Consider the following 26,168-nt stretch of genomic DNA (forward strand, 5'->3'; position numbering starts at 1 on the left):
CCAGCAGGAACGCTTCCCCTTGGAAGCGCGCTCCCGGCTTGTGGCTGGTGTTTTCCTGGGAATAATCAGAAGTTCGCGTCTTCGTCTCCCATCAGGAAAGGTTGCATCAGTTTATTTGATTATGCTCGGTCCCCCGGGGGTGGGCTGTGAACGAAGCTTGGGCTCAGGAAGCAGCGGGCTGCGGGTGGAGCACCGGCCCTGGGCGTCCGGGGCTTTTCTTCTCTTGGAGTGAGAGGTCTGCCGGTGTCCCGCGGACCCACGCCACCATGTCAGAGCTAATTTTGAGTAAGTTCTGCCGTTTGTTTTTAACATCTGGTGCAGCTCCCAGCGTGGTCTGGCCGGAGCCCGCAGCGTGGGGGCGGGCGAGGCATCGGGAACAGGGGGCGTTTCCAGCACAGCTCCTGTCACCTCTCTCTGTCGCGACTTGGTGGCTCCGTGTCCGTCCTGTGAGCTCATCAGCACTTCGGGTTTCCCCACCCAGGGTCGGGTCTGGGGGAGATGGGGAGGCCCTGCCGGAATGTGAGCTCTAGAGAGGTGGCCGGGGCCTGGATGTGCGAGGACCGTTAGGACCCGTCTCTGACGTGGGGGGACGGGCTGCGGCGGGCGGGCGCTTCCGGACCTCCGGGTGATCCTGTGTGAGGGCCAACGAGGGCCAGCCTTCTTCGTGGAGAGCTTGGGAGGCTCAGTGAGAGGAGAGATTTTCCCCTCCGGATATTAGCAGGACAGTCTTTGGCGTTAACTTTGGGCAAGACAGAAGAGCCTTCGTGTGGGGATGAACCGTCTTCTCATTAGGGAAGTGGAGTGCTGGGTCCGCCCCTGCACTGGAGCCCACTAAATAGTCATATTGTTTGCATCATTAAGCAAGATGCAAATGGGACAACCGGAAGGTTCTCTGTGATGAAAATTATTCTTCTCAGGTGGGAAAACTTAAAGCACCAGGAGTACATGCCCTCAGAGGGCAGCCTCTTCCATTTTCTAGAAGCTAGGTCAGCCGGGTGAGCAGTTGGCCCTGTGTGTTGTGGAGGGGGTGACCTGGTGGGGGAAGGAGCCCTCCCAGGCTCCAGCAGGAGGGGCCGTGGGGTGACCGTTGGGACCTGGTGCAGCCCGGGCGTGTGGTATGTGAAGGGAATGTGGGTTTCCCACGGCAGGAGAAGAATCTGGGAGTGTCCACTTGTTACTGTGGGACTTCGGGCAAATCACTGATCTTCCCCAGCCCTGCTTCTTAATGTGTTAAGTGAAGATAATTGAGCCGGCTTCCTGCCCCTGCAGTGTGGGTTGATGGAGTGCAGAACAGAGGTGGGGCAGAGAAGCCAGAAATCAAGGCCCCTTCTCCTGAGAGCACAAGAGATGCTGTTCCCATCAGAAGGTACTTCTGGGGGATCCGCCTCTCTTCTGTCTGTGCAGGGGGAGTGAGACCCACCGGCTTGTCTCCTTGGCTCTTGGGGAAGGGAACTGTCCTCTCCGCCCCAGGGAAACCCACGTTGCCCCGTGGAGACACGGCTTTTCCCACCGAGTTAACGAGGCAGTGAGGGAGAGAACAAAATCGCATTAGCAGTTTTTTCTTTTGGGTGGGTTTTTTTCAGTTGTCCAATGGTTATACTGACCTCCTCGTGGAGCTTGCATTCTTGAGGGGGAAGAGAGCAAAGAAATCAAGATGCGCTCATTGCACACGTCGGAACACGGCCGTGGGGGCCAGAGAGGGGAAGGTGACAGGGAGTGACGAGTGTGGGTGTGGGCGGTTTCATGTGGGGGATCAGAGGGTTGAGGAAGAGGGGGCCGTACTGAGTCGCGGGCCATTGTGTTTGGGAAAACATAAAGGTTAGTAGCGTGGTTGTCCCAACCATCATACCGCTGGGGTGACATACCATTCCTAAGGCTTGTCCTGCTTGTTTTCTAACAAGAGAGCCCTTGGACGGTGGTTCCGACTGTTATGACACTGGAAACATGGTCGAGGTCCATGGACCAGAACGCCGTGGATTCTGCCCAGCCCCGTGCACAGTGGCTCACAATTTATTAGCCGTTAACAGTGAGCTCTGATGATGGCCACAGTTAGAGAGCCGCGTGGAGATGTCATAGGAAGGATCTGGCACAGGTACGGTGAGCTCCAGGTCAGGGAGAACCAGTCCTGTTCTTCAGGTGGGACTCGCCTGTTGGTCCCCCGCTGGGATCAGTAGACGGCACACGGTACGGCTTCCAGATCTAGAGACGTGGAGCCTGAATGTGTCTGGACTCCCACGTGGGCTGCAGGGCTTGCATGGGGGCCCAGTGAGAGCTCCTGGCCACGCTCCCAAGAGCAGTGGGGCCTCCTGTGGGCTTTCTCACGCAAGTGTCCCCTGGCTCAAGGGTGTGGGTTGGGCCCTTTGGCCTGTGCTGAACTCTTTCCAGAACACATCCTGGGAGCCTGAGGGTCTCAATGGTCTGGGGCACCAGTGCAGGGAAGCAGAGACGTGTCCTTCAGAAGCTGCACTCGCCTGTCGCGCGTCCCCCTCAGGTCCCGTACCGGGGAGCCAGACGTCTCAGTGTACAGGCCAGCGCTCGTGCGCACGCACCTGGCGTTTTCCGGACTCCGGCTACTCCAGTCCTCGCTGTGGTGGTGACCTGGAACCAGCTCTCAGGGTCTTTGTGAGCTTTGTTCAGGAAGCCTGGGTTGGCCCCATGTGTGGAGCGGAGGTGCCCACCGATCGGGCGGGGGTCAGCAGACTTTTCTGGGGAGAGCCAGAGAGTGAGTATTTTAGGTTTTGTTGGCCTACATTTCTTTGTTGGCTTGTGATTTGGTGGTTTTATGATCTTCAAAAGTGTAAAAAAAGTATTCTGAGTTTGAAGGCCGTCCCAGGAGAGGGCCTGGCTCTTGGTCCACAAACCCGGCTCATAAAGGCTCTGGGGAGCTCGGCCTGGCCCAGCACCGCCTCGTCTGCCACTCCCAGAATACTGTCTGCCTCATGGGGGAGGAGGGGGCGGCTCAGGGGGTCTCACGGATGTGCCCGCAGCCAGCGGGCAGGTGCTGGAGAAACTCGGACCACCCAGACCAGCTCCTCCCCTGGCTTCTGTCCTGTCTGCTCGGTCAGAGCCCGGGCCCCCGACTGCCCTTGCTCACACCCACGCCCGACCTTCAGTCGTCCCAGCAGCTTCTCCTTCAGTGTCCAGAATGTGGGCACTTGTCATCGGCCCTATTTGTCACCATGTCCTGCCCAGCGGGTCCCCGACCTCTGACTTGGGTTGCTGCGGCCACTCCCCATGGAGCGTAAGCTCCCCGAGGGCGGGACCATCTGTCCATCTGCTCAGGGCTGACCTTCCTGGTGACTGGAGCCATGTGGGCGCCCAGCACTCTGGGGTCCCCTTCGGTTAGTAACGGGGTGGGTGGGGGTCCCCACCGTCTGTGGCAGCCTGTGTGAGCTGAGTAACGTTTTCTCCACCCCAGCAGCATCAACCTGCATTTCAGAAATTCCAGTGGGTGTGTACACGAGTTAAAAAATGAAATCCAACCAAGTAGATTTGAAGACCTCGCTGGCTTCCCTGAGCAGCTCCTGAGCCGGGCAGCACCCCATCCAGCAAGGGGGAGCAGTTCTGGCGGGTGTCACAGGAGAGGCTGTTTGTGGGAGGGACGGTGGGCAAGAAGCCAGCAGCAGCAGGAGGGAAGAAGGGCTTGCTTCAGGCCAGGACGTCTTCTTTCCAGGGAAGGAAGAAGAGCAGGGCTGTTCTGTTTTGTTTTTTTAAGATTTTATTTATTTACTTGACAGAGAGAGAGCACAAGCGGCAGGGGGCGGGGAGGCAGGCAGAGGGAGAGGGAGAAGCAGATTCCCTGCTGCGCCAGAAGGCGGACATGGGACTCGATCCTCGGACCTGGGATCATGACCTGAGCCGAAGGCAGATGCTTAGCCACCAGAGCCACCCAGCTGCCCTGGCAGTCGGGATTTTATCCTGCAGATGGCCTCCCCAGAGCTCATCAGGACCTTTTAGAAGGGCTTTCAAGAGGTCCTGTTCCTGAGGGAGGCTGCCGGGGACCCGTGACTCCATGTGGGGCTTCTTTCTTTTTGTGAACAGCATGCACCGTGCCCAGGTGTGGAGACCCCGTCTGTTGCTGACCTCTGGAGTGCTCTTGGTCCTGGCCTGCCTGTGCACCACCGGGACATCAGGCTGGGCTGTTGAGGCCGCTTGCTTATTCGAGACACACGAGTGGGTCCCGGTCCTGCCAGTTCGGTGCCTGCCTCCCTGCCCCAAGCTCCTTGCCTCCTCTGGCTGCAAGCAGTGCCGGGGCCTGCCTTGTGCTGTGTTTCCGGTGCCCCCGGCCCCCATCGCCCTCCCCATCTGCTCCTGGACAGAAGGCAAAGGCATGCTCCGACATAACCGAACTTGGAATATCCGTACAGTAAAATGTCTCTGGAAGGTGCAGATTTTACTCAGTTTTCTGGCTGGAGTAGATCAAATAAGTTCAAACCTCAGCATAATGAAAGGGGATTCCTCTCACCTTCCCTGAAGGTTCTTTGAACAGATTCCTTGTCATTTTCTGCCTTTCATTGGATCCCTTTTCCTTCAGGCTGAGATCTCCCGGGGAAGGTGCTTCAGCCAGGGAAGGAAGGTTCTGGTTACCCGACGGTGCCCAGCGTGGCACGTCTGGCTCTCTCCATCCCGTGTCTAGAACGGTGCTTCGGACTCGTGGCAACCTACCAACAATGGCTAACTCACTGATGCCAGTGAAAGGGTCGGGGTGTGCAGGTGCAGGAATGGGACGGGGAGGGCCTCCTGAGGGGCACTTGTTGGCAGGACGGGAGGGTGCTGAGTGTTTACAGGGTCTGATGGACAGAACAGGACTCAGGGGCGCAGGCACAGCGTGGGCTCGGAGGCAGACCCGTGGTAGCAGGGCTGCATCCGGGAGCTGCTGTCTCCCTTGAGACCCGTTGCCCACCTCTGGGAAGACCTTTGCTGCTGGGGCGGCAGCACAGGGGGGAGGCCTCTCACGGGAGCCGAGCTACCCTGCTCCGCTGTGTCGGCGCAGCAGGGGCTCGTGGACTCAGGAACCCCGGGGGCCAGCTCTCGCGGCCAAAGTGAGGGCAAGGCCATGGATCCATGGAGGGCTAGTGACGGGCCGTGAGGGTCGTGTGGTCAGTGAGCAACAGAGCTGGTTTCTTGACTCTTCCCAGAGGCCTGCTCCCACTCCACTGCCTGCTCCTTATTCCATTAGGTCTTAACGCATGAACTCAAGGGGTTGGCAAAGCCCCAAGTACAGGAATTTCCCAGGCTTGTCGTCCTAGCAACAAGGCTTCTGCCGGTGCCTCACAGAAAGCAACGCTGTGTCGGACCTGCCACCCCCATGAGCCGGCCAGACACGTGCTGCCACCCAGCAGCGACTTATAGGGGCAGGGAGACCCCGGCGTGGACCAGCCTCCTACTGCCCACACACTGTCCCTTGTCTGCCCGAGGGCGGTTAGGATCGCTTAGGGTCAGAGTGTGGTTAGGATCAGTTCAGGCTTCATCCTGGACGTCTGTATATTCTGCAGCTCATCTCTGTATCCGTATCCGGAAAAATCAGATGGGACGTAATGACGGTATCACTGGCGGGTTTGGCAAGAATGCTTTAGGGAGTTCATCCTCAGGTGGAAGGAAGTGGGGTGGGGTGGTGGGGGTTTGTGTGACTTCTTAGCAAATCCCTGAATGGCTCAGAGTAAGGAAATCCTCTCTGAGAGGACAGACAGTCAGGGATGCCCAGGTGGCTCAGTTGGTAAGGCGTCTGCCTTCGGCTCAGTCATGATCCCAGGGTCCTGGGATGGAGCCCCACATCAGGATCTCTGCTCAGCGGGGAGCCTGCTTCTCCCTCTAGCACTCCCCTTGCTTGTGCTTTCTCACTCTCTTTCTGTTAAATAAGTAAAAAAAAAAAAAAAAAAAAAAATAGAAATTTTACAAAAGAGGACAAATAATCCAGAGACTTCCTCCAGCCTAAGTAATGGTGTTCTGTGTTTGACTTTTAAAGCGTCCCTTGCTGGTAGCCACAGTGTAACATTTGCAAATTGGAGCTGAAACAGTAAGTCCTTCGTGTCTCCTCTGCATTTCGTTCCTGGACGGAGGTCAGGGCACAGGCTTGTCTGGGCCGTCCGTGGGAAGCTGGCTGGGCCATGGAAGCTACCAGCTCATTTGCAGCTTGTCTGCAAAGTATTTTATCCCCCTGAGCAGTGAGAGTGAGTGCCCTGCCTTGAATGCCGACCGTGTCCCAAGCCAAGCTGCCCACCAGAGTCGCACCTTCTGGAAGCAGGTCTGCAGGTCTGCAGATCTGCCCAGCCAGGGAGCAAGAATCTCAAAGTCCCAGCCCCCGACATGACTGGAAGTGTCTCTGGGGGGGTTTTCTGTAGGAATCTGTCCTGTCTGCGTGGGCTTCCCAGGGGCCTTGCTACAGAAGGCATCAGACTAGCAGCCTCTGCTCAAACCCTGTGTTTTGTTCCGCGTGCTGTGACGGGACAGATGCGGGGTGGCATTTTGGGGCAGGAGATGTCTCCCGTGACATGGGCCCTCAGTGTCTTGCTATGGCCGCTCCAAACGGCGGAGCCCTCTCCGTCCTCACCAAGCCCACCCAAGCAGCACGCAAGTCCGTGGCAGTCTCTCGCGTGGATCTGTTAAGAATGGGGGCTGTGCACAGCGGCAACCCGGACGGGCGGTGGCCCTCTCCGCTCTGTGGCTCCTCCTCTGTCGATGGTGTCTGCCCTTCCCCGCTCCCCTGCAGATTCCGAGGGCGGAGTGCTTCAGATAAAGAACTAAGAGCAGCTCCCTGTCCCCCGCCCCCTGCACACTGATGATCTGTGGTGGCCTCTGAGTGAGCGAGTGCGGTCCGGTCCACTCGGACTCGAACCTTTCTTGCAGCGTCACTGGGCTGCCCAGAAAGGTGGAAACCACACAGTCTAATGGTTAAAAATAAGCAACAAACCCTCTAACTAGACTTCACGCAATATTTCTCAGGTGACATTTATGAAAATAAATGTATTTCTCAGGTTTTCAGTGTCACCCTTGATAAGGCCATTTGGGAAAACAATGGCTTAAAAATGTTACCCTTTCCAGTAGAATCTGCATTTCAGTAGGCTTATTTGGGTTTAAGTGGAAAAGTTAAGGCGGTGTATTTTTTTTTTTTTTTTTTTTTGCTAATAAGCGTTTTATTTTCGTGCATTTCAGATTTAGATGTACAGACTTAGATTAGATGCAGTTAGCAGATCTGGATTTCAGTTTAGGAAAATGACGCAGACGGGAAGGACTGGGAGCTCGCCTGCACCCGCTCCCCGGACTAGTGACGTCCGCAGCGGCCGCTGCACTTGTCACAGCTTGTGACCTGGTGCTGGAACGTGAGGGATGGAAGTCCACTCCTCATTCCCACACCCATGCTCTGCCCCCAGTGTCCGTCCTCTGTCCCGAAGCCCGTCCCCTCCAGGACACCCAGGGCACGCCTTTCTCCCGCCTCCTCCGGCTTCCCGCGCCTCCAGCAGTTTCTCCAACTTTCCTTGCTTCGGAAGACCCTGAGGCTTGTGGGGGTTTGTCTGAGGCTGGCTTGTGGGTTTGGGGAAGAAGACCACGGAGACACAGGTGCCGTGTCTGTCTCATACACTCAAGGGTTCACGCGGTCGCCGTGACCCACCACGGCGCAGGCTGCCTGGGTCGCCTGGCTCGGGTGCGCGGCCGCTTTCTCCACCGCACGGTGACTCCCCACTCCACGTCCACGCTGTCCTCCCCGCAGGAAGCCACCCTGCACAGCCACACGTGGAGTTGGACTTAGGCTCCTGCTTCTGGTGGGGAAGCCACCAAGAGTTCTTGGGTTATTTTCTGCATGAGAGAAGTATCTTTTCTCTCTCATTCATTCATTCATTCATTCAGCCACGTATTTATGTCAGTGTGAGCTTATGGACATTTATTTTCTATTTTGTGTAGTAATCTGTACACTTCATGTCAGGCCCTGAGGGCCAGTGCGTCTGGCTCCCGTGTTGCGGTGACATACCCCAGCTCTGTGGCCGGCTGCCCCGCTCAAGGACTTCTTGCTTTGTGGCATTACAGGACGTTCCAGAATCAGCGGGAACATTCCCGCGCAGGTCCTTCAATCTGCCTCCTTCGTATCCTCATTGCCCTTAGGAGCCCAGGTCTAGGCACGTGGTGCGCCTGCTGCAGGCGGGGGTGTCCTTGCCTGTACGCATGACCTGCGTCTGGGCCCCATCAGCCGGCCGAGCGCGGGGACCGCTGTGTGCCTGGGAGCCCGCGCGCGCACGTGTCCGTAAGAGGTCCTGGAGGCAGCCGTCTGCACCTGCGTGAGGCGTGTGTGTTGCGAGTTCCCGCTGTTGACTCCCGCGCGGGTGGGGACCACGTGGGTCATGTGGGCCGCCTCCCTGGCTCGTCTGGACCTTCCACTCCCAACAGTGAGAAACCGGGCTCCTGCCCGCTGCCGTCGCCTGCTTGTGTGTCGATTCCAGTGAACACGGATGGTCGTCTCGGCACCGCTGAGCCACCCTGCCGGGGAGACGGCTCTATCGGCGGGGGCTCGGGGCCTGTAGACGGTTCCCTGTGCCTGCGGTCTTCCAGACTCGACTCTTTCCCAGGCTTACTCGGCTCAGCACCGGCCCCTCCCCTGCAGTGAGGTCATTTTGTGTGTTTGTGGTAGAGTTAGACTCTCTCTCCCCGTCTCAGGATGCCCTGGCTTCCTAAAGTTTTTTTGTGTTTTTTGTTTTTAAATGTGCATGCATCTAGGCTCATTCTCTGTGCTGTGAAGTTTTGGTAAATGCACAGTGACATGACTATATCACTGCAGCTTTATGCGGCATATCCCCCTGCCCTAAAACACCCCCTGCTCCCACCTAGTCAGCCGGCCTCCTCCTCCTTCCTGTCCCCTGGGATTGCTGATCTGTTGGCTGATCTGCAGTTTGCCAGTTCCAGTATGTCGTATAATTAGAAACCATACAGGATGTAGCCTTTAAAAAAAAAGAATAATAAGAAGAGCTCTTTCCTCCAGGTTTCAAGCTCATAGCAAGATTGATGGCAAAGCACAGAGTTCGCACACGTGCACAGTTCGCACACGTGCACAGAGTTCGCACACGTGCACAGTTCGCACACGTGCACAGAGTTCACGCACATGCACAGAGTTCACACACGTGCGCAGAGTTCGCACACGTGCACAGTTCACACACGTGCGCAGAGTTCGCACACGTGCACAGAGTTCGCACACGTGCGCACAGTTCGCACACGTGCGCACAGTTCGCACACGTGCACAGTTCGCACACGTGCACAGAGTTCGCAACGTGCACAGTTCGCACACGTGCGCAGAGTTCGCACACGTGCACAGTTCGCACACTTGCAGAGTTCGCACAGAGTTCGCACACGTGCACAGTTCACACACGTGCACAGAGTTCACACACGTGCACAGAGTTCACACACATGCACAACGTCCTTCACCTTCACTGCTGACATCCCGCCCCAGGAAGGGCATCTGTTCCCAGGATGAACATATATGGACACATGAGAATCACCTGAAGAGCATCATGTACCCTGTCAGCTCAGGTTTCCATCAAAAAACACCGCAGACTGAGGGAGGGGGGGGGCGGAGGTCTTAAACAGCAGGACTGTCTTTCCCACAGTTTGGAGCTGGAAGTCTGAGATGAGGTGCCCACGTGGGCAGGTTCTGGAGAGAGCCCCTGTCTGGCTCACAGATGGCCGCCTTTTCCCTGTGTCCTCACAGGCAGATGAGAGACAGTGCGGGAGGGAGAGAGCCAGATGGTCCTCCCCTGTAAGCCCCGCCCTGTGTGACCTCATGCAACCTGAAGGACCTCGTAAAGACGGAGAGTCACATGGAGAGTTAGGGCTACAACTTTGGAATTTGGGGAGGAGGACACAGTTCTGTCCCTAACACGGACAGTAGGGCTCACACCTGCTGTTGCGTGTCATGTGGGTTTCCATAAAGGTACAAAGACAGTATTCACCATTGCAGTATCGTTCTGAGTAGTTTCACTGTCCTAAAACATCCTCCGTAGTTCGGCTCTCTGTCTTCCCCCCACACACTATCACGGGTCTCCTAATTCTGTGCGTTCCCGAATGTCCTGTGGTCTGAATCACACCGTATGCAGACTCTTCAGATCAGTTTCTTTCCCTCAGGAATATGCATTTACGTATCCCCCGTGTCTTTTCATGGCTTCCTGACTCATTTCTGTTTAGCTCTGAATAACAGTTTATTGTCTGGGCATCCCACCAGCTGAAGAAACTGGTGTATTTCATTCACTCACTGAAGGACGTCTCCTTGGGTGCTTCCAAGTGTCGGCATTTGTGCATGAAACTTCTCTATACGTGCATGTGCAGGTTTTCCCGGGACTGCGGTTTTCAGGTCACTCGTGTAAATTCCTGGCAGCCCAGTTGGCTAGAAATCGTGACTGTCTGCCCTTGAGCTGTGGCCCTCTCCTCTGGAGGGGGTAACGTCCGCGTGTCTTCCTGAGGGATCAGGAAACCGTGCGCTTGGATAAGTCGGCGTCTCTGCAGTTAACTTTCTACTCAGCTACCATTCTCGTGTTTCTGCTACCATGACGGCCCCAAATTACGAGGCCGCAGCTTTCCACCACCACCGCCAAAATGAATAAGGCCCGGGAAGCTCAGAGGCAGAACTGAAATTCCTTTCTCTTATATCTTTGCAGACCGAGGAGGCCCTGTTCTCCTGTCTCCCAGAAGGAGATCAAAATGAGCTTGAGCAATGCCTGGGCCTTCCTGTCTTGCACACACGGCTAGTGTGCTGGTCGATGGCTGTGTGTGACCCCACCCTGTGTAACCCGGCTTACCTGATCTCTGTGCCTTGACTTCCTCATTTGTAAAATTGGAATGATGGCAACTTTTAAAGTCTCAAAGTCATCATGCAGATCAATGAAATGATGCATGGAAGGGATTCGCAAAATGCGAGATGCCATGAAGCAATCAAGATGTGTGTGTATTTATATACACATACATGTAGACACACACATGTACATGTAATAGGAAGATCTGCCTGTGACCAGCACTGGTGAGAGGAGAGAGAACAGCATGCAGCCCTGGATAATAAATTTGCAAGTTGGTGAGATAAGCTGAAACATGCAGCAGACCTGGAGAGCCACACTCACCCAGGGAGAGACATAAAAAAGAATAGATGAAAGTCAGTATGCAGAGTCTAGCCCGGTGCCTGGCACACACCGGTGCTGTGCTGTGGTGTTTGCGGGACAATAACTTCCTGGAGCTTCAGCTCAGGTGGACCTGGGTGGGGAGTGCGGGAGGCGGAGTGTCACAGACCAGCGGCTCTCAGACCTCCCTGTGGGTGAGAATCCCTGGAAGGCTCATGGGGACATAGATTGCTGGGTCTCTCCCTGCTCCCCCCACCCCACCCCACCCCTACCCCCATGAGTTTGTGATTTTGTAGGTCTGGGTCAGGGCCCAAGGAGTCGCACACTAGCAAGTTCTCCGGCAGTGCCGGGGCTGATGTTTTGGGGAGCAGGTGTCCAGAATCAATTGACCGCAGGCAGCAGAGACTCCAGGAAGGGGGGACAGCCGAAAGGATGAGAGAACTGAGGGAGCCCTCATTACACCAGGGGCTGAGGGTGTGCCTGGAGGGCTCGGAGGAGTCAGACGTGTGATGGGGCAGGGAAGGCGTGAGGATGGGAGGAAATGGGTGAGACTCAGCCAGCTTAGGTGAGCTTGTTGGAGTCCTTGGGAGAGGGACAGGTGGGCAGTGAGTGGCCAACAGATACCCTGCCTTCCTTGGCCATCTTTGCAAGGGTGAAGGTGGGGAGCACAGGGACCCACAGATGAGCACAGACCCGAGCGCAGGGGTGGGAGGGCTCTGGCCCATCCCCGGGGTTGGCTTGGGCTAACACGCAGCCTGCCTTCCCTTCCGGCCTTCGTCCTCAGACCACGCATCTTACACCACGTGCCACTCTGCGTGACCCAGCAGTGAGTAACACGTCGCTTCCCTCAGAAACAGTTTGAATTCCTTACATTGAGTAATACTCATAATTGACCAGATGTTCTTAAAATAGTTGGCTTCATGTGACTTGACCTTCCCATTAGGAAAACAAAGACTGTTTTTTTCTTTTATTGTGCATTGTGATTTTCTTAGCAAATTCCTATTTCAGCTTTGCAGCTGTTCAGTGTTTGTAAAATCATATTCGGTGCATCCTGTGTGCAGGGGTGGCCCATGACAGGCTTAAACAGTATTTTTTTCTTTCTTTCTTTTTTTTGAAAATATGTTCCATTGTTACCTACATTTAAATCCTGATTTGGGGCAGTCAGAGAGTCTCTAATCTCGAGGGGAAAGAATACTGGCACAGTGCCAGGAAGTCGGAATTTGACCTGCTTCGAGTAGTTCTCAGGGAGGGAAGTGAGAGACCATGGTTGACATGTACACAGGGCAGCAGGCAGCCGCACTGTCTTGAGGTCAAGTGGAAATCGTGGTTCAGGAAGAAAGGAAGTGAGGGGTCAAGGCTGCAGTTGTGCAAAGGGTCATGTCTTCAGAGATGCTGTAAACAGGAAACAGAGCCAAACCCAGAGGCTGGGGAGAGCAAGGAGTGTCTGAGAGCGAACAGCCAGGAGAGGACAAGTGGTCTAGTGTGGAGGCAGAGGCGGTTTCTGGGGCAGGCGAGTGCTCCCGTGATGCACAGTCTGCCCAGGATGTGCGGTTGGGGCTGTGAGGACTGTAGGAAGGTTTGTCCCTAGATGTCTGCTTTTCTGCCGCATCTTGGAGTGTGGTCCAAATTTGGACCGCACTGACAGTGGACCATAAAGCAGGAGGCTTCAGGGGTGCCTGGGGGGCTCAGTTGGTTAGGCAACTGACTCTTGGTTTCAGCTCAGGCACTGATCTCAGGTCGTGAGATTGAACCCTGCCTCAGGCTCTGTGCTCGGCATGGAGTCTGCTTGAGATCTCTCTCCTTCTCTCTCTGCCCCTCAGGTGTGTGTGCTCGCTCTCTCTCTCTTTCTCTCTTTCTAAAATAAATAAATCTTTAAGGGAAAAAAAAAGGCAGGACGCTTTCATTTTGGTTTGCTTCTTCCAAAGATTTCCACCAGCACGGGGGGCTTCCTGAAAGACTGAATTTATCCTACAGTTTCTCTGCTCAGCAGCTTGTCTCTTCCATTAGCCCACATGGGTTCATGTCCAGGGTCCTGAACCTGACATATGATAGTGACTTCCACCTACCAAACAGGTAAAAAGACCCAGAAATTGTAAATATATTTCTTCTCACTCTTTACAACAAGCAAGGGAGGTTGTGGTGTTTAGTTTTAAGAAGTCAAAACACTAAAGTTCCTAGAAGTTATGATGTTTCTCCAAAGTTAGTGACCAAGTGGCAGAACAAGCGTTTGAACCCAGGTCTGCTCCCTTCCAAAGTGGGGAGTTCTTTCTCCTGAGACTGCTGCTACAGTGCCCTCTGGAATCCAAGCCTGGGCCATAGCTCGCAGCCACCTGCCCTGTGCTCCCTGGGAGGGACAAGCCTTTGGCCCAGGCCTGCCATGCCTCTTATATAGGTTTTGATCCCTTATAGGGCCAGCTAACATTCATAGTCAAAACCTAATCCTCACTCTAGAGAGTGAGTTTAAGCAATGTTACTTGAAAAAAAAAAAAATCTTTAGGGAGTCAAACAAAAAAAGATACAGAAGAATATGAAGGAAAAACAAAACAAAACAAAACAAAACAAAAACCTTGACTCATGAGCCCAGGATCTTGAAAATGCTTGTGGACATCTAAAGTAATAATAACAATGTTATAATAATAATTAATAATAATAATACTAGTATGGATAGATTCAAGGTGTGGAGGAATGTTCCAAATTAAAATGAACTTAGGGGAGGGCACATCTGGTTCCCTCTGCACCCCCAGATAGCTGAGTGACCCCAGATCGTGAGTGCTGGCCCTCTAGGTGGCTGGTCAAAGGACAACTTGCTTAAATTACGTTGAAAGCTCCAACCAATCCAAAAGTTATTTGAATTTGTGTCAAAGAGTTCTTTTCTAACGAAAGGAAGTACACCTTAGATTAAGGTGTTCCTGGTTGTTAGAAGTCTTGGGAGGAGTCCGGATCCCCGCGGGCACTGTCCCTGTCCTGCCCTGAATGCCGATCTCTGCCCTTACTCCCCACAGGGATTCCTGCCGGCCTTTCGTAGCTGCCCTCATCTGCTTGGCTCTTGAAGGTCAGGCTCTCCCCTGCTTATCTGTTAGTTCACACCACTGATGTTCCTGTGTTCTTTGTCACTGTGTCTTATCTCCTCAGACTGTGTTCAAGATTGTGCCTTAGCTTCTCCCCCATCCAGACGCCCAGCATAGAGTCCACAGAGCTGAGTCCTGCCCAAACACTGGCTTAGTGGTACCTAGTGAGCTACGACTGACGGAACCTGAGAAAGGGATCTAAATACATTTTCAGAAGTTCTCATGACAGTTCCTTGTCCCTAGAGATACCTGGTACAGATGGAAATGTCTGATTCCTCCGAGTCTTCCTCGCAGATCCATAAAAGGATGGCTGAATGAGACCTCTTGGGAGGGGGAGTAGGGATCTTCCCTGGTCTTTCCTGAGCATTTGCTGTATATGCCGGGTCCTCACAGCATCCCCAGGGGACGGGCTCATCAGCCCCATCACAACACGAGTGCCCCAAGGCCAGTAATGGGCGCAGAGCTGCCCGTACTGGTTCTGGGTGTCCTCTTTGTCTCAGAGCAGAGAGCTCCTTTTCTTCCTACCGTGGGGCTGCCAGTCTCTGTCTAGGGAAAGATGTTCGCGTATCTTCTCTTCCGTTTTGATAGCCGCTCTCTTTGACCCGTGTGAAATGGCACCTCCCTTCGAAACTCAAACTTCATCCTCCTCATGAAGCTGTTTTAACGATTCTACCCAGACTTCCTTGCATCTTTACCACGTACCTAGAGCGCTGATTTCTCACATCGACCACATCCTGCCTTATATTATCAGTTAGCTTTTTATGTGGCGAATTGAATCTGAAGACCCGAAGGCGGGAAATTGTGTCTCCTACGTCTCTGAGTCTTTCTAAGATACTAGAATCATTTTGTGTCCCTTCCGGTCATTGGTTGGTGTTTTGATTTGTTTTTTCTTCCTGTGTTATATCTTTGTTGTAACGTACACCTGCCTTTGCTGTAAGTAGAAAACTGGACAAGACAAATCCCGATGCCATGGCCTTGCCAACTGGCAGGGAAAGCACGTGTCTCTTGCTACCTTTTGCTTTCTGTCCCCCAGTTCAGAAGCGGGGTTGGACAGAGAAGGGCACCCATTGTCTAAGTCCATTTGAACCCTGAGAGCTGGGTAGCTGGAGGTCCCTCTCAGCATTCAGATGGCCCTGGACGGTGTCTGAGATTTTAGCAAACCCGACTCCGTTCTGAGTTTGGGGAGCAAGGAACATGCTTACTGGTTGCAGGAGCACACTGGCCCTCACTAGCTTCAGTCAGGCTCCAGGAGTTCAGGGTGAGAATGTGCCTGCCTAGAGGCAAGCATGTGTCCGTTCACTTAACCAGCAGGTGCGGAGAGGCCACTGTGGATCAGGTGCTGAGCTACCACCTGGAGGCCCACACCTGCCCTGCCTTCCCCAAGCAGCAAGCGGTGGGAATCGGTGTGATAAATATGAACATGCTGTCAGGAGGCAGGCTGTGGGCAGGTTGGGAGGTTTGGGAAGGATAGGGAAGTGAAGGGGGCTTTTATTCGTGTGTAGGGAGAGTCTGCTAGACACCAGGCCCTGTAAGGCGCACCTGGCCCATGCACGTGAGCAAGTCTGCTCTAAGGCCCTTGCCGGCCTCCAGCTCACATGTTAGGAAACCTGCGCGTGTGTAAGGAGGTGGAGGTGTCATGCTGACTCTCGAGGGTGAGGTGACACCTGGCAGCATGGCTGGAAGCCCGTGAGGAAAGGTGCCTTCTGCTTGGAGGGCCGTGAGCGTGAGGAGGGGGCTTCACCCACTGTTCCCCCGGGGTTGGTTCAACACGGAGACCGGAGAGCAGCTTCATCGTACCAGACTGTTTCAGCAGAAGCTCCCTCTCCGTGCTTGCGAAGGGTTTGGTCTCCTGGGCCAGGTGCTTGGTCGGCGGGAGAGGACTTACTCAGTGCCCAGAGGAAGGAGGGGCGGATGGCGGATGGAGGGCTGGGTGGGTCATCTGCCGTTCCGAGGGTCGACACGATCATGCCGGCTGTGTGGGAAAGGGGTCCCCCACAGATCCAAGTCAGGAATCCCTGGTTACAACCCAGGGGGCCCAAATGCATTGTCTAGAACCGCGGGCCCCTTCCCAGGGGTCTCGCTGCAGCCGGAAGGGATCCCCGCCTCGGTTCTGCCGGTGACTTCGCACAAGGGGGTCTGACGGCCCGCGCTTCTCTCATTTCAGACTGCTCTGCCATGACCACGGCGCGGTACCGGCCCACGTGGGACCTGGCCCTCGACCCGCTGGTGTCGTGCAAGCTGTGTCTCGGGGAGTATCCAGTGGAGCAGATGACGACCATCGCCCAGTGCCAGTGCATCTTCTGCACTCTGGTTGGTCCCTTGGGGAGAAAACAGTGGTTAAAACACTTCCAGGAGGAGCCTTTGCGTTTGTTTTTCGTGACCTTGGGCCCCACCTTTGCCAGGGACAGAGTCTCTCATGCAGTTCCTGGAAGAATGCGCCTTGGAACCCGTCCGGCACCCCAGTAGATTTCCAGCCCAGGAGCTCGCGATGCAAAAGTTAGAGGTTAAACGGAGTTGTAGAAGCTGGAAATGCAGCTAAGGAAAGCTGATCATGACGTGTGCTTTCCTTTCCAGAAAGAAAAAGCTTTACCACACCTCATTTTAAATTTAATGATTGCATCCTTAAGATTATAACTCAAGGTGCTAAGCTAGTGAGTGCACACGGAGGACACTGTGTAGGATACTGACTATTCCCCTCAGCTTGCTCTGCGCCTTGCTCCCGAGGATGCTGAAATCGCATTTAAATTTCCCTGTGCCTTAGCCAGCATTATTTGGGGCCTAATGATCTGCTCTTAGTGACCACAGGGACCCAGGGACCTCTCTCCCTCAGGCCTCACTCATACCCAGCCTGTCACCCCTCAGAAAGGGAAAGTGAGGATATGGGGTTTATTTTCAGTTCATCTTCTTGAATTCTACTTGATTTCTCTTCCCATTCAAGGAATAAAAAAGAAAGTCCAGAAAAAAAATGTTTTCTTCCAACTATAAAAAACCCCAAAAAGTTGCTTCTGAATTTAACGGTGTTATAAATGGACCATCTGGGTGGCCTGCCGGTGTGTTTTTCAAATGTCTAGGTGAAAATCTGTCACCAGACAGCCTTCCCCACCCTTTTGCAGGAGCCGCAGCCTCCCTCCCCGCCCCTGTTGCATAGACCTGACTTCATGTCTCCTGATGTCCCTGGGACGTGGGCACGAGGGACGGCGTGTCTCTTTCGCAGATAGCGAGATGGAGCTTTGCTGACCTTCACGTGTCCATCTTCTGACACTGCCTTCCTGGGGGGCGGGATTCCGTACCCCTTAAACACCTTGTCCACCAGGACTGACCGCTGCTCGTCACTAAAAGTTCCCTAGACCACACCACGGGGGGTCTGCCTCGGAGCTGATCTGAGAGAAATGCAGCTCCTTAAAGCCTCAGGAAAGTCACTTCAGCCTGGAGGGCACGAAATTGCTTTTGACGTTTTCCTGAGACGGGAAAGGGTGGGAGGGAGAGTGGAGCGGGGGAGGCAGAGCTGGCGACCCCCAGCCCCTGCGCACCGGCAGTGGGACGCGGCTCATTTCCAGAGGAAGAGCTGGCGAGGGGGAGCAGTCAGGACCGAGTCCAGGTTTCCTTTCTGTAGGTTGCCTCCCTCTTGTCTTCTGTGGGCTCCAGGGGTGGAGTCAGTCCTACCTGTCCGGTGCCCGTGGGCGACCTTGCTGGTTCTCCGTCACCGGCTCTTCCCCTCCCCCACCTGTCCTCCCTTCTCTGTTGTTGTTTGGGTTTTCTATTCCTAGAGAATTGTAGTGAAAACCTTAAGCAACTCCAATTCACATCAAGTGCTTAATGTAAGGGGGGCCGACTTGGAAGGAGGGGAGAGAGCGCGGTCCCCACGAAGAGGGGCGTCTGCCGTTCTAAGAGAGAGCAGGACAGTGGAGATTTTATTTCTTTTTTCTCACATCCAGGTATTAAACATGAAAATGTTGAAAAAACAGTTGCACTTGTTTCTGCAGCAAGAACAGAGGAAGCACCTGTGTGTTGACAGACTGAGAGTGGGAGAGGTGCCCGCGCCCCATGTCTTCCCTGTGTGGGGGCCTCAAGTCACCCCAGCCCGCCACCATGGGCCGCGGCCAGAGGCGTCGTAACTGCCCCTTTCCTGGGGGACAGACAGGAGAAGGGGGGAAAGAGAAAAGAGAGAAAATTGTCGGGAAGGCAGGAAGCCCTCTTCTAGTGACTGGACGATGATTGTTAGGTTCGGAGGGACGCTGACCTCAAGCAGGGAGGGGCCCAAGGGGAATGCAGGACGGGGAGGTCAGGCATCTCTGCCTTGAAATGCAGGCGCTGCTTCTGACCTCGACGGCCACTGAGGCCTCCTCTGTATGTGGGGTCCCCCAGTAGTTAACGGTGGGGGAAGCTGAGACTTGCGGTTTGTAGTCAAGTGCTCTTTCCACGATGGCCACGCCGTGGCTCCTGAGGTGGGCGGTGCCGTACATTTTCACTGGAAAATGTACCCACGGTCCAGCCCCTAAGCTTACTGCCCCTGGGTGGCTCTGGCCTGGTAGGGCAGCTGACGACCCGAGGCTGGCTCAGAGGGGCCACTTTAGAACCCGGTGGAAACTTTTCCTAGCAAAACCCTCCCAATTCAGCCCCTGCACCACGACAGTCCCACTTCTGCTTGGTGTCCACGTGGCTCTATCCGCTCACACTTTCTCCGATAGCTAGCTCAGATGACCCTCTGTAGTTTGGGCCCTTTGGGGTGGAAACGCCACCAATGTAATTGGGTCCCTGCCTTTATCCAGACTCCGAGCTCCTGTTCCTATTCCCTCCCCCATCCTCAGTTCCTGCCGCAACTGCTCCGAACTACTGGGCGCTTCCAGCTCCTCTTACTGTATCTGGTTCCTTCTGCCCCACTGTGTTGTAACATCCCCTTACCGATATCCCCCACTAGAGGAGCAGGAATTTTGTTTCATTGTTCCCTAAGCCTTGGCACACAGTGACGCTCAAAAAAGTGTCTGTCACTGGGATGGTCAGTGCTTGAGTTCTCAACAGCTTGTGTTGCGTGAGGAAGATGCTACTCTTAGTTTTCTTACTTTCACGATCGCAACTGCTCTCCCTCTGCCTCTCCCTCTAATCTGAGCCGGGTCTAGGAAATCCTAGTGTCTTAGGTTAAGAGGAAGCCAGCTGGGGCTCACCACATGGTAAGAGGGAGTGCCGGGGGCTGGTGTTCAAAGTGTCCTTCAGCTCAGGTTCATTCAGATGAAGTCTCCAGGGGAGACTAACTATATCAAGTGGTTAAAGCAGGCCTCTCTGTCAGTGTAGATGACCCACGGGTGGGTCATCTGTCCTGCACGTTGGCTCCTGGGGGCTCTGAGTTCCCTAGGCCTCTGTGGGGCACAGCTCCCCAGCTTCTGCTCTCTGGGCTGGGGCCCGGTGCTGTAGAGGGCCTCGTCCTAGTCTTGGGTCTCATGATGGGGAAAGGCATACCTTGTGGTCCGGGGCTGAGAATGGACCAGCGGCCTGGGACTTCCCGCCGCCAAGATGGCAGCCGTATGGACACGTAGCTCAGCAAGGCCTTTCTGTGTCCCTGTGCAGACCTGCTCCCTGATGTGCATGGTCTCGAGCTATCACCCAGGCCCTCGGATTCTCTGCCCCACTGCTCACAGGCATGCCACAGTCATTTTTGTCTTTATCCCTGGCTTCTAGGTTCCCTCAAACTCTGCCTTGTGGCTAGAACAGGAGGGGGAATACCGTTTGTTAATTGCTGGTGACATACCACATTCATCTCACTTGTCATCAAATCCTGTGAAGTGGGCAGAATTCCCCCATCTCATGAAGAGACACAGCAGCTCAGAGAGATGAAATCCCCCGCTCCAGAATGCTCTCTGGTTGCCTCCCTCACTTGGCACTTGTGTCCTGATCTGAAGCGTGTCTACTAGCGGCCCCTAAGAAAACTCTGACCCCTGGCATCTGTTCTGCTGAGAAGCTACACACAGGCCTGGGGGCTGCCCTGGCGTCATTTGTGGGCCACTCCAGGTCAGGGGCAGGAGCCGTCCTCCATACACCCCTGGGTCTTGGCACCTTCCAACCAGGAAGGACACGCAGGGTCTTTCTCTCTCCCCGTTATGTGCACCTGACCCTCCATCCCCAAGCCCCCCTCCCTGTTCTCACCCAGGAGACCCATCCAAGTCTCTTGCAGTTAGGGCCCTGGACCCCTGCCCCGTCGTGGGCAAGGTCCCCGGATGGAGATCCTTAGCAGTGCCCCTGCCCCTTCTTGTCCACAAGCAAGCACATCGTCGGTTTCTCCGTTTGCTGGAATAGTCCTCAGCTCTGTGCACAGCCGAGACAGCCTAGGGCACCGAGGGGAAGTGAGTGGAGCTTCCCTCTACAGAAGGAACCCTCGGGTGTCCCGACTCTGAGCAGCCGTGCGCGGACTCATGTTGTCCGCCACTTGGGCCTCAGAGTCACGTATCTGTGTCCCCTTCTGTCCGCACACACAGAGACCCCACAGAGCCGCACACAGAAATGCACTGACTCTCCCATCAGCACGAGTTCCCCCCGAGACTTCTCTGCCTTCCATAGTGTTGGCTCCTAGACTTTGGGTGCAGAGCAAATCGGTATTTGTTGAGTGTGTGACATGACGGCTTCTCCGTGTTTCTGCCTCTAACGTCTGTGTTAGCACCCTCCCTCCACAATGCCTCTGCTTGCCTTCCGCTGGGAGGTCTTTGCAGTGACGGTGAGGTTTGCTTCAAGACTCATCTTCGCTGCTCTGTGACTTCGGTTTTTCACATCAGCTGATTGCAAGCCTTATCCACATTTGCTGCTTACAGGTGTGGTGGGGTGGGGGGCTGTGCTTGCCTCCTCCCCCCGCCGCCCTGCGGAGGATGCTGCCTCCCACAACCCACAGAGGAGGCTATGTCCCCCCACAGAGGAGGCTGTGTTTCCCACACCCCAGGGAGGACCATCGGCCCCCAAAGAGGAGGCTGCGTCCCCCTCCCCAGGGAGGGTCTTGTGCCCCCTGCAGAGGAGGGGTTCACACTCTCCCCAGGGAGGGGCTTGTGCCCCCTGCAGAGGAGGGGTTCACACTCTCTCCGGGGTCTCCTCTCACCCCTGCCCCAGCCAGCGAGTGCAGCCACTGCCCCAGGGGAAGGGGGTCCAGGATTCCCTGGTCTCTGTGCAGGAGCAGACCAGCTTCAACTCCAGGCTCTCCGCTCCGTGTAGAGCAGTGGTGCCAAGGCCTCTGAGTCCCCAGAAAAGCCCCCAAGTTGTCAGAGAGGGACTGAGTCCTCTTCAGACCATCCTAACTGTCGCCTCCAGATCTCCCTCAGCCTCACCCTATGCCCGCTCTGGTCCCGCCTCATCAGAGCCTGCCGGTTACTGGCCGCAGCCGGGTTCTCAGAACAGTCCTCCTGCGCTCCGTCAGCGGGGCCGGGGACCCCCTGCAGGACTCCGTGGGGGACGCCTCATTTTGATGGTCGATTTTTCCAGTTCCTGCTGGCTCCAGGCCAGGCAGTGGGATGTGTCCAGCTCCCCCGATGAGCTGCCGTCACTGTTACTTCCTGAAGCCAGGGCGGCACACTGCCCTGACCGGGACAGTTGGCCTGAGCCGCTTACCTGGTCTCCTCGCCCCACTCACGTTTACCTCACCCCTCTGAGGCTGAGTCTTGAATGCAGTCTCTACTGGGGTAAATCCACTCCAGCCACACTGGGAGGAGTCCCCACCACCTCCCACGCGAAGCCCCCCACTGCTGCATGTGGCCCGGGCCCCCTCCTGCCTCTCCGGTACCAGCTGCGGTGTGGGGCACACCTCAGGTCAAGCCAGCCCTCCTGGGGTCGCTGTGCTTCGTGTGGGCCTGACGTGGGAGTAAGCACCCTGTGCTCTGCCTTCCTTGAACGAGCCCCCGTCCAGCCCTGTCCTCACGTAACCCATAGCTGACTCATCTCTCTTTTTGCTTTGACTGTGCTGAAGGAAGCCCCCCCAAGAGTTGCCGCCTCTGGTACGGTTCTGGCACACCCTCTCTCAAAAGCAGGTCCTGCCTGCTGAACCGATCTAGAAAACCCAAACAGGTGACAAACTCACACCTGTGGACTTCCGACTTGGTGCTCTTCAAAGAGAGTGTTTCACGCCAGGTCTGGGGCTCCCCATCCTTACTGGGCATCTGTAAGCACAAGTCTGCAGAGGGGTGTGTGTTCCTTGGGTCCTGACCTGTGTGCACGGCCCACGGTGCACTAATATTCGGAGAAGCCGTAGCCATAGGGGCTGCCATGCTGACACCCACAGAAGACGCACAGTGCCTGCCTGGGCATGTGACCGTGGCCACCTTGGGTTGGCCTCGTGGTTGGAACAGGCTTGGTGGTGGTGGGCGGCTTCGCTCCTCCCACAGCACGTGGCATGGGGCCCCGGGAGGTATGGTCCCTCGTGCACAGCTGGGAGCTGGGTAGGCTGGGAGTCAGACCCAGGGCTGTGCTTCCCAGGCCCCTGTTCTTCAGATGGTGTCTGCTGGGGACCCACCGCTGGGGTCTCACTGCAATCTGTTGTCCTGCCTGTTCATAAGGAGTGGATCCCCCAGGATTGTAAACTACTCCGGCTCTTTGAAGCACAGTTTCTGAGCGGTTTTCTCCTGCTCTCTGGGTCTGCAGCAGCCCGCAGACCCTCCAGTGAGAAAACAGCGCAGAGGCTTGCTGTAGCTCAGGCAAGGCTGCTGGGTCTCTGTGGCCCACTTCTCCTTGGCAGGAAACTGAAACAAATCTGCAGTGCCGTCTCCTCTTGGAACTGGGTTCCAAGAGTTGGAAGACAAAATGGAAAATGAAATGCCCGGAACATTCTGTGGCTCTTGACGCTCCCCCTCCTTCCTTCTGCCCTTTGTGCAGCAGATGCCCCCTTTCCTGGGATGTCCTTGTCCCTCTGGCCAGTGTGTCCCCTCTGGGAAGCCTTCCTGACCACCCCCTGGGGGGCCCTACTCCCCATTAGGGTATTGGGAACACGCCACCATCCGACCTGCAGGAGCGTCTTTCCCCGCAGTGGCGGTGGGGGGGCTTGGTGTCACAGCCTCCGAGCATCAGGGACGTGTACAGATGCATTGCAGGGTGACTGGGACTTCTCCAGCTTAAAGTACATACAACAGGGGTGCCTGAGTGGCTCAGTCAGTTAATGGTCTGACTCGATTTTAGCTCAGGTCTTGATCTCAGGGCGTGAGATCAAGCCCTGCATTGGGCTCCATGCTGGGTGTGGAACCTACTAAAAAAAAAAAAAGTACCTACAATTCTATGTCCTACTTAAAAAAAAAAAAAAAGTAAGAGGGAGCTGGAAGTTCGTACTAAATTACTAAATGATTGCCCATGAAAGAGTTCTTCGTTGAGAAAGAAGGCAGAAATTAAGAACAAAAACAAAAAACACCCTCCCCCCTTTGGAGTCAGGCACAAGTGAGCCCCGGCTCCAGCACTTATGGAGTGTGTCTTTGGGTCCATTCGTCACTTCCCTGAGTCTTTGTTTTCTCATCTGTAAGCTGGGAGCCCTGAGGCCTTGCCAGATTCTTGCCGCAGGGAGGCCGCTGGATCGCCGAGAGCAGGAAACCCATCCATTGGCCTTTGCACTGTGTCTCTATTCTTTTTTTATTATTTTTTTAAGTTTTTATTTATTTATTTGACACAGAGAGAGAGATCACAAGTAGGCAGAGAGGCAGGCAGAGAGGAGGAAGCAGGCTCCCTGCTGAGCAGAGAGCCCGATGCGGGGCTCGATCCCAGGACCCTGAGATCATGACCTATGCTGAAGGCAGAGGCTTAACCCATTGAGCCACCCAGGCACCCCTGTGTCTCTATTCTGAGAGAAGTTCCTCGGCCCGTTCTTTCGTCCTCCTTTTGAGACCTCTTCTTGCGCTTAGATGGAGAAACAAGGCTTGCAGTCATGATCTCTTCACATCTGGAAGGAGACTAGGCTGGTGTTCCGGGGAGGGCCAGCCAGACGCTTGGATCCGCATGTCTTCTTACAGAGTAAACACACGGGAGCTCCCAGAACGCAGTCGCTGTGCGCGCCGTGCGGAGGCTCCCAGGGATCCAGCCAGACGTGACGTGCTCACTGTTGGGCTGCAGGCCCATTCTGAGCAGTGATGTTCGGGGGCGTTGAGAGGCCCTCTTGCAGTTTCCCACGGGTGTTAGGTGGTGTGCTTCTCGGGGAGCCCAGAGGGTGCTGTGGTGCACGGCCCTGCAAAGTGCTGGGAGAGTTGAGGGCATTGGACCGTTCCCCAGAAAGAGCTGAGGGCATTGGACCGTTCTGCAGAGATCCCAGATAGGCAAACTGATGAGAAAAAATAAAATCATCATCTTGTGGCTAAGGTTCCTGTAGATTTTTATGCGTCTGACTCTAGGAATCCTACCATGCAGACAGACACACTAGAGGCGCCAACAGTCGCTAAGGTCATGGAAGTTGTGCTGGGTGCTTCTACCTTCTTCCTTAGAATCGCGGAAGCCCAGCAAGTTGGCCATCCCTGTTTTATGATCGAGGGAGCTGTGGCCTGAACCCATTAGGGAGCCCTTCTGTGGCCTCTGCCTACAGCAGTTCCATGAGTCTGTCTAGCTCCAAAGCCTGTGGTCTTCCTCCCTCCTCACAGTCGCCCGGCCATCCCTGGTACATTGCAGGTCGCTCCCGACTGGAAACACAGCATAGTCACAAGGATCGCAGGCCACCACCCCATAGCGTGGCTGTCTCCCCGAGGCAGCCGCCGTGGCGCTCACAGCCAGAGTGGGGGTGGGGGCCAGGCCTGCCTGCGGCTCTGTGGGAAAGCCCCCTCCTCTGCTGCCCGGCCTCCTCCTGGTGTGGGTTTTGATGGCGTACGTTTGAGACCACACACCCAGGCCTCTGGGAGCTCTCCATAACCATCGCCCTGGTGAGATGTCAGAGGTCTGGGCATTATGGAAGTTCATGGAGCCTCTGCACTCACGGGCAGCCCGGGCAGGGCTGAGGAGAGCAAGCTGACCTTGGGTTGGCCTTGGGCACCCGTCTTGCTGCTGACGCACGAAGCCTTGCATTCTGTGGGAAATGGCTCTTTATGAGGATTGCCAAAACGGCTGCCTCGTGTCTCCGGTGGAATAAATATTCTGATGTGCCAGAAGGGTGAAACTTACCCATTTACATTGAATTATTATACATACATACACTGTTCTTTTAAATACAGTTTATTTATTTATTTGAGAGAGAGCATGAGAGAGCACAAGCAGGGGGAGCAGCACAGGGAGAGGGAGAAGCAGGCTCCCTGCCCAGGACCCTGAGATCATGGCCCGAGCCAAAGGCAGACACTTAACTGAGCCACCCAGGTGCTCTGAATCATGATAACGTTTAACTGTGTTACTGTGACAGTGGTGTCGGCATCATGAACCCCAAATACTGGACTGGGCTGTGATTGAAGTTGACGTGGGGAGGCTGTTGAGATGGTTGCCGCTGGTTCCTCTTCCCGTAGTAGCCCCAGTGTTGGTGCTCTTCTGGTTCTCCTGTGAACCTTCCAGCCTCTCTTGCTGCTTTCGGTGGCGAGCCTCTCCGGGGAGGCCGCATCCTTGTTCTCACGGTGCTCTTCCGGGGAGCGAGGGCTTCCCAGGCTCATAGACGGGACGGGAGCACATGGGCACCGTGTATGGCTTCCTCCTCTTCTATAGAACTCTGCGGTGTCTCCCCCATATCTGTGACTTTCAGCAGTCCTTCAGTGGGTGCAGTGGGAGTCAGTGACTGCGGGGGAAGTGGGATTCGGGGGTGAGGGTCGGCATCTACGTACAGGTTATGGTGGGGCGGTGCCGGGGCATTTCCGAGTCGAGCCAGGCCGGGCTTGATGCAGGGCTTTCTGCCCTTGCTGTCGGGGTCCGCTAACAGGCCCCTTCTGTGGGGACTCAGTGTTCACACCCGAAAGGTGAAACCGTCCTCCCCTTCTTGTAAGAATGATCTAAGGAGTGCAGGAAACAGTGGAGTAGGAAGAGCTGGGTACAGAGCCTGAGGTCTGATTCCGACCTTCCTCTCTGCTTCTCTTCCTGCCGTGAGATCCGCCAGCGTGGTGCTGGCCAA

General features: G+C 55.3%; 1 protein-coding gene across 4 annotated transcripts in view; it reads left to right on the forward strand.

Annotated features, from left to right (window-relative positions):
- RNF144A (ring finger protein 144A) overlaps nucleotides 1-26,168 on the forward strand; it is a 109,699-nt gene that overhangs the window by 56,582 nt on the left and 26,949 nt on the right. For 3 of the 4 annotated variants that reach the window (XM_082744153.1, XM_082744154.1, XM_082744151.1), the window contains one exon: nucleotides 16,320-16,465. In XM_082744153.1, the coding sequence (XP_082600279.1) occupies nucleotides 16,331-16,465 (135 nt within the window). In that variant the 5' untranslated portion in view covers nucleotides 16,320-16,330. Of the gene's footprint in view, nucleotides 1-164; nucleotides 286-16,319; nucleotides 16,466-26,168 lie in introns of those variants that run through there. The other variant, XM_082744152.1, reaches the window with a different exon arrangement.

Source organism: Mustela nivalis (assembly GCF_964662115.1).
Source record: "Mustela nivalis genome assembly, chromosome: 8".
NCBI classification, from domain to species: Eukaryota; Metazoa; Chordata; class Mammalia; order Carnivora; family Mustelidae; genus Mustela; species Mustela nivalis.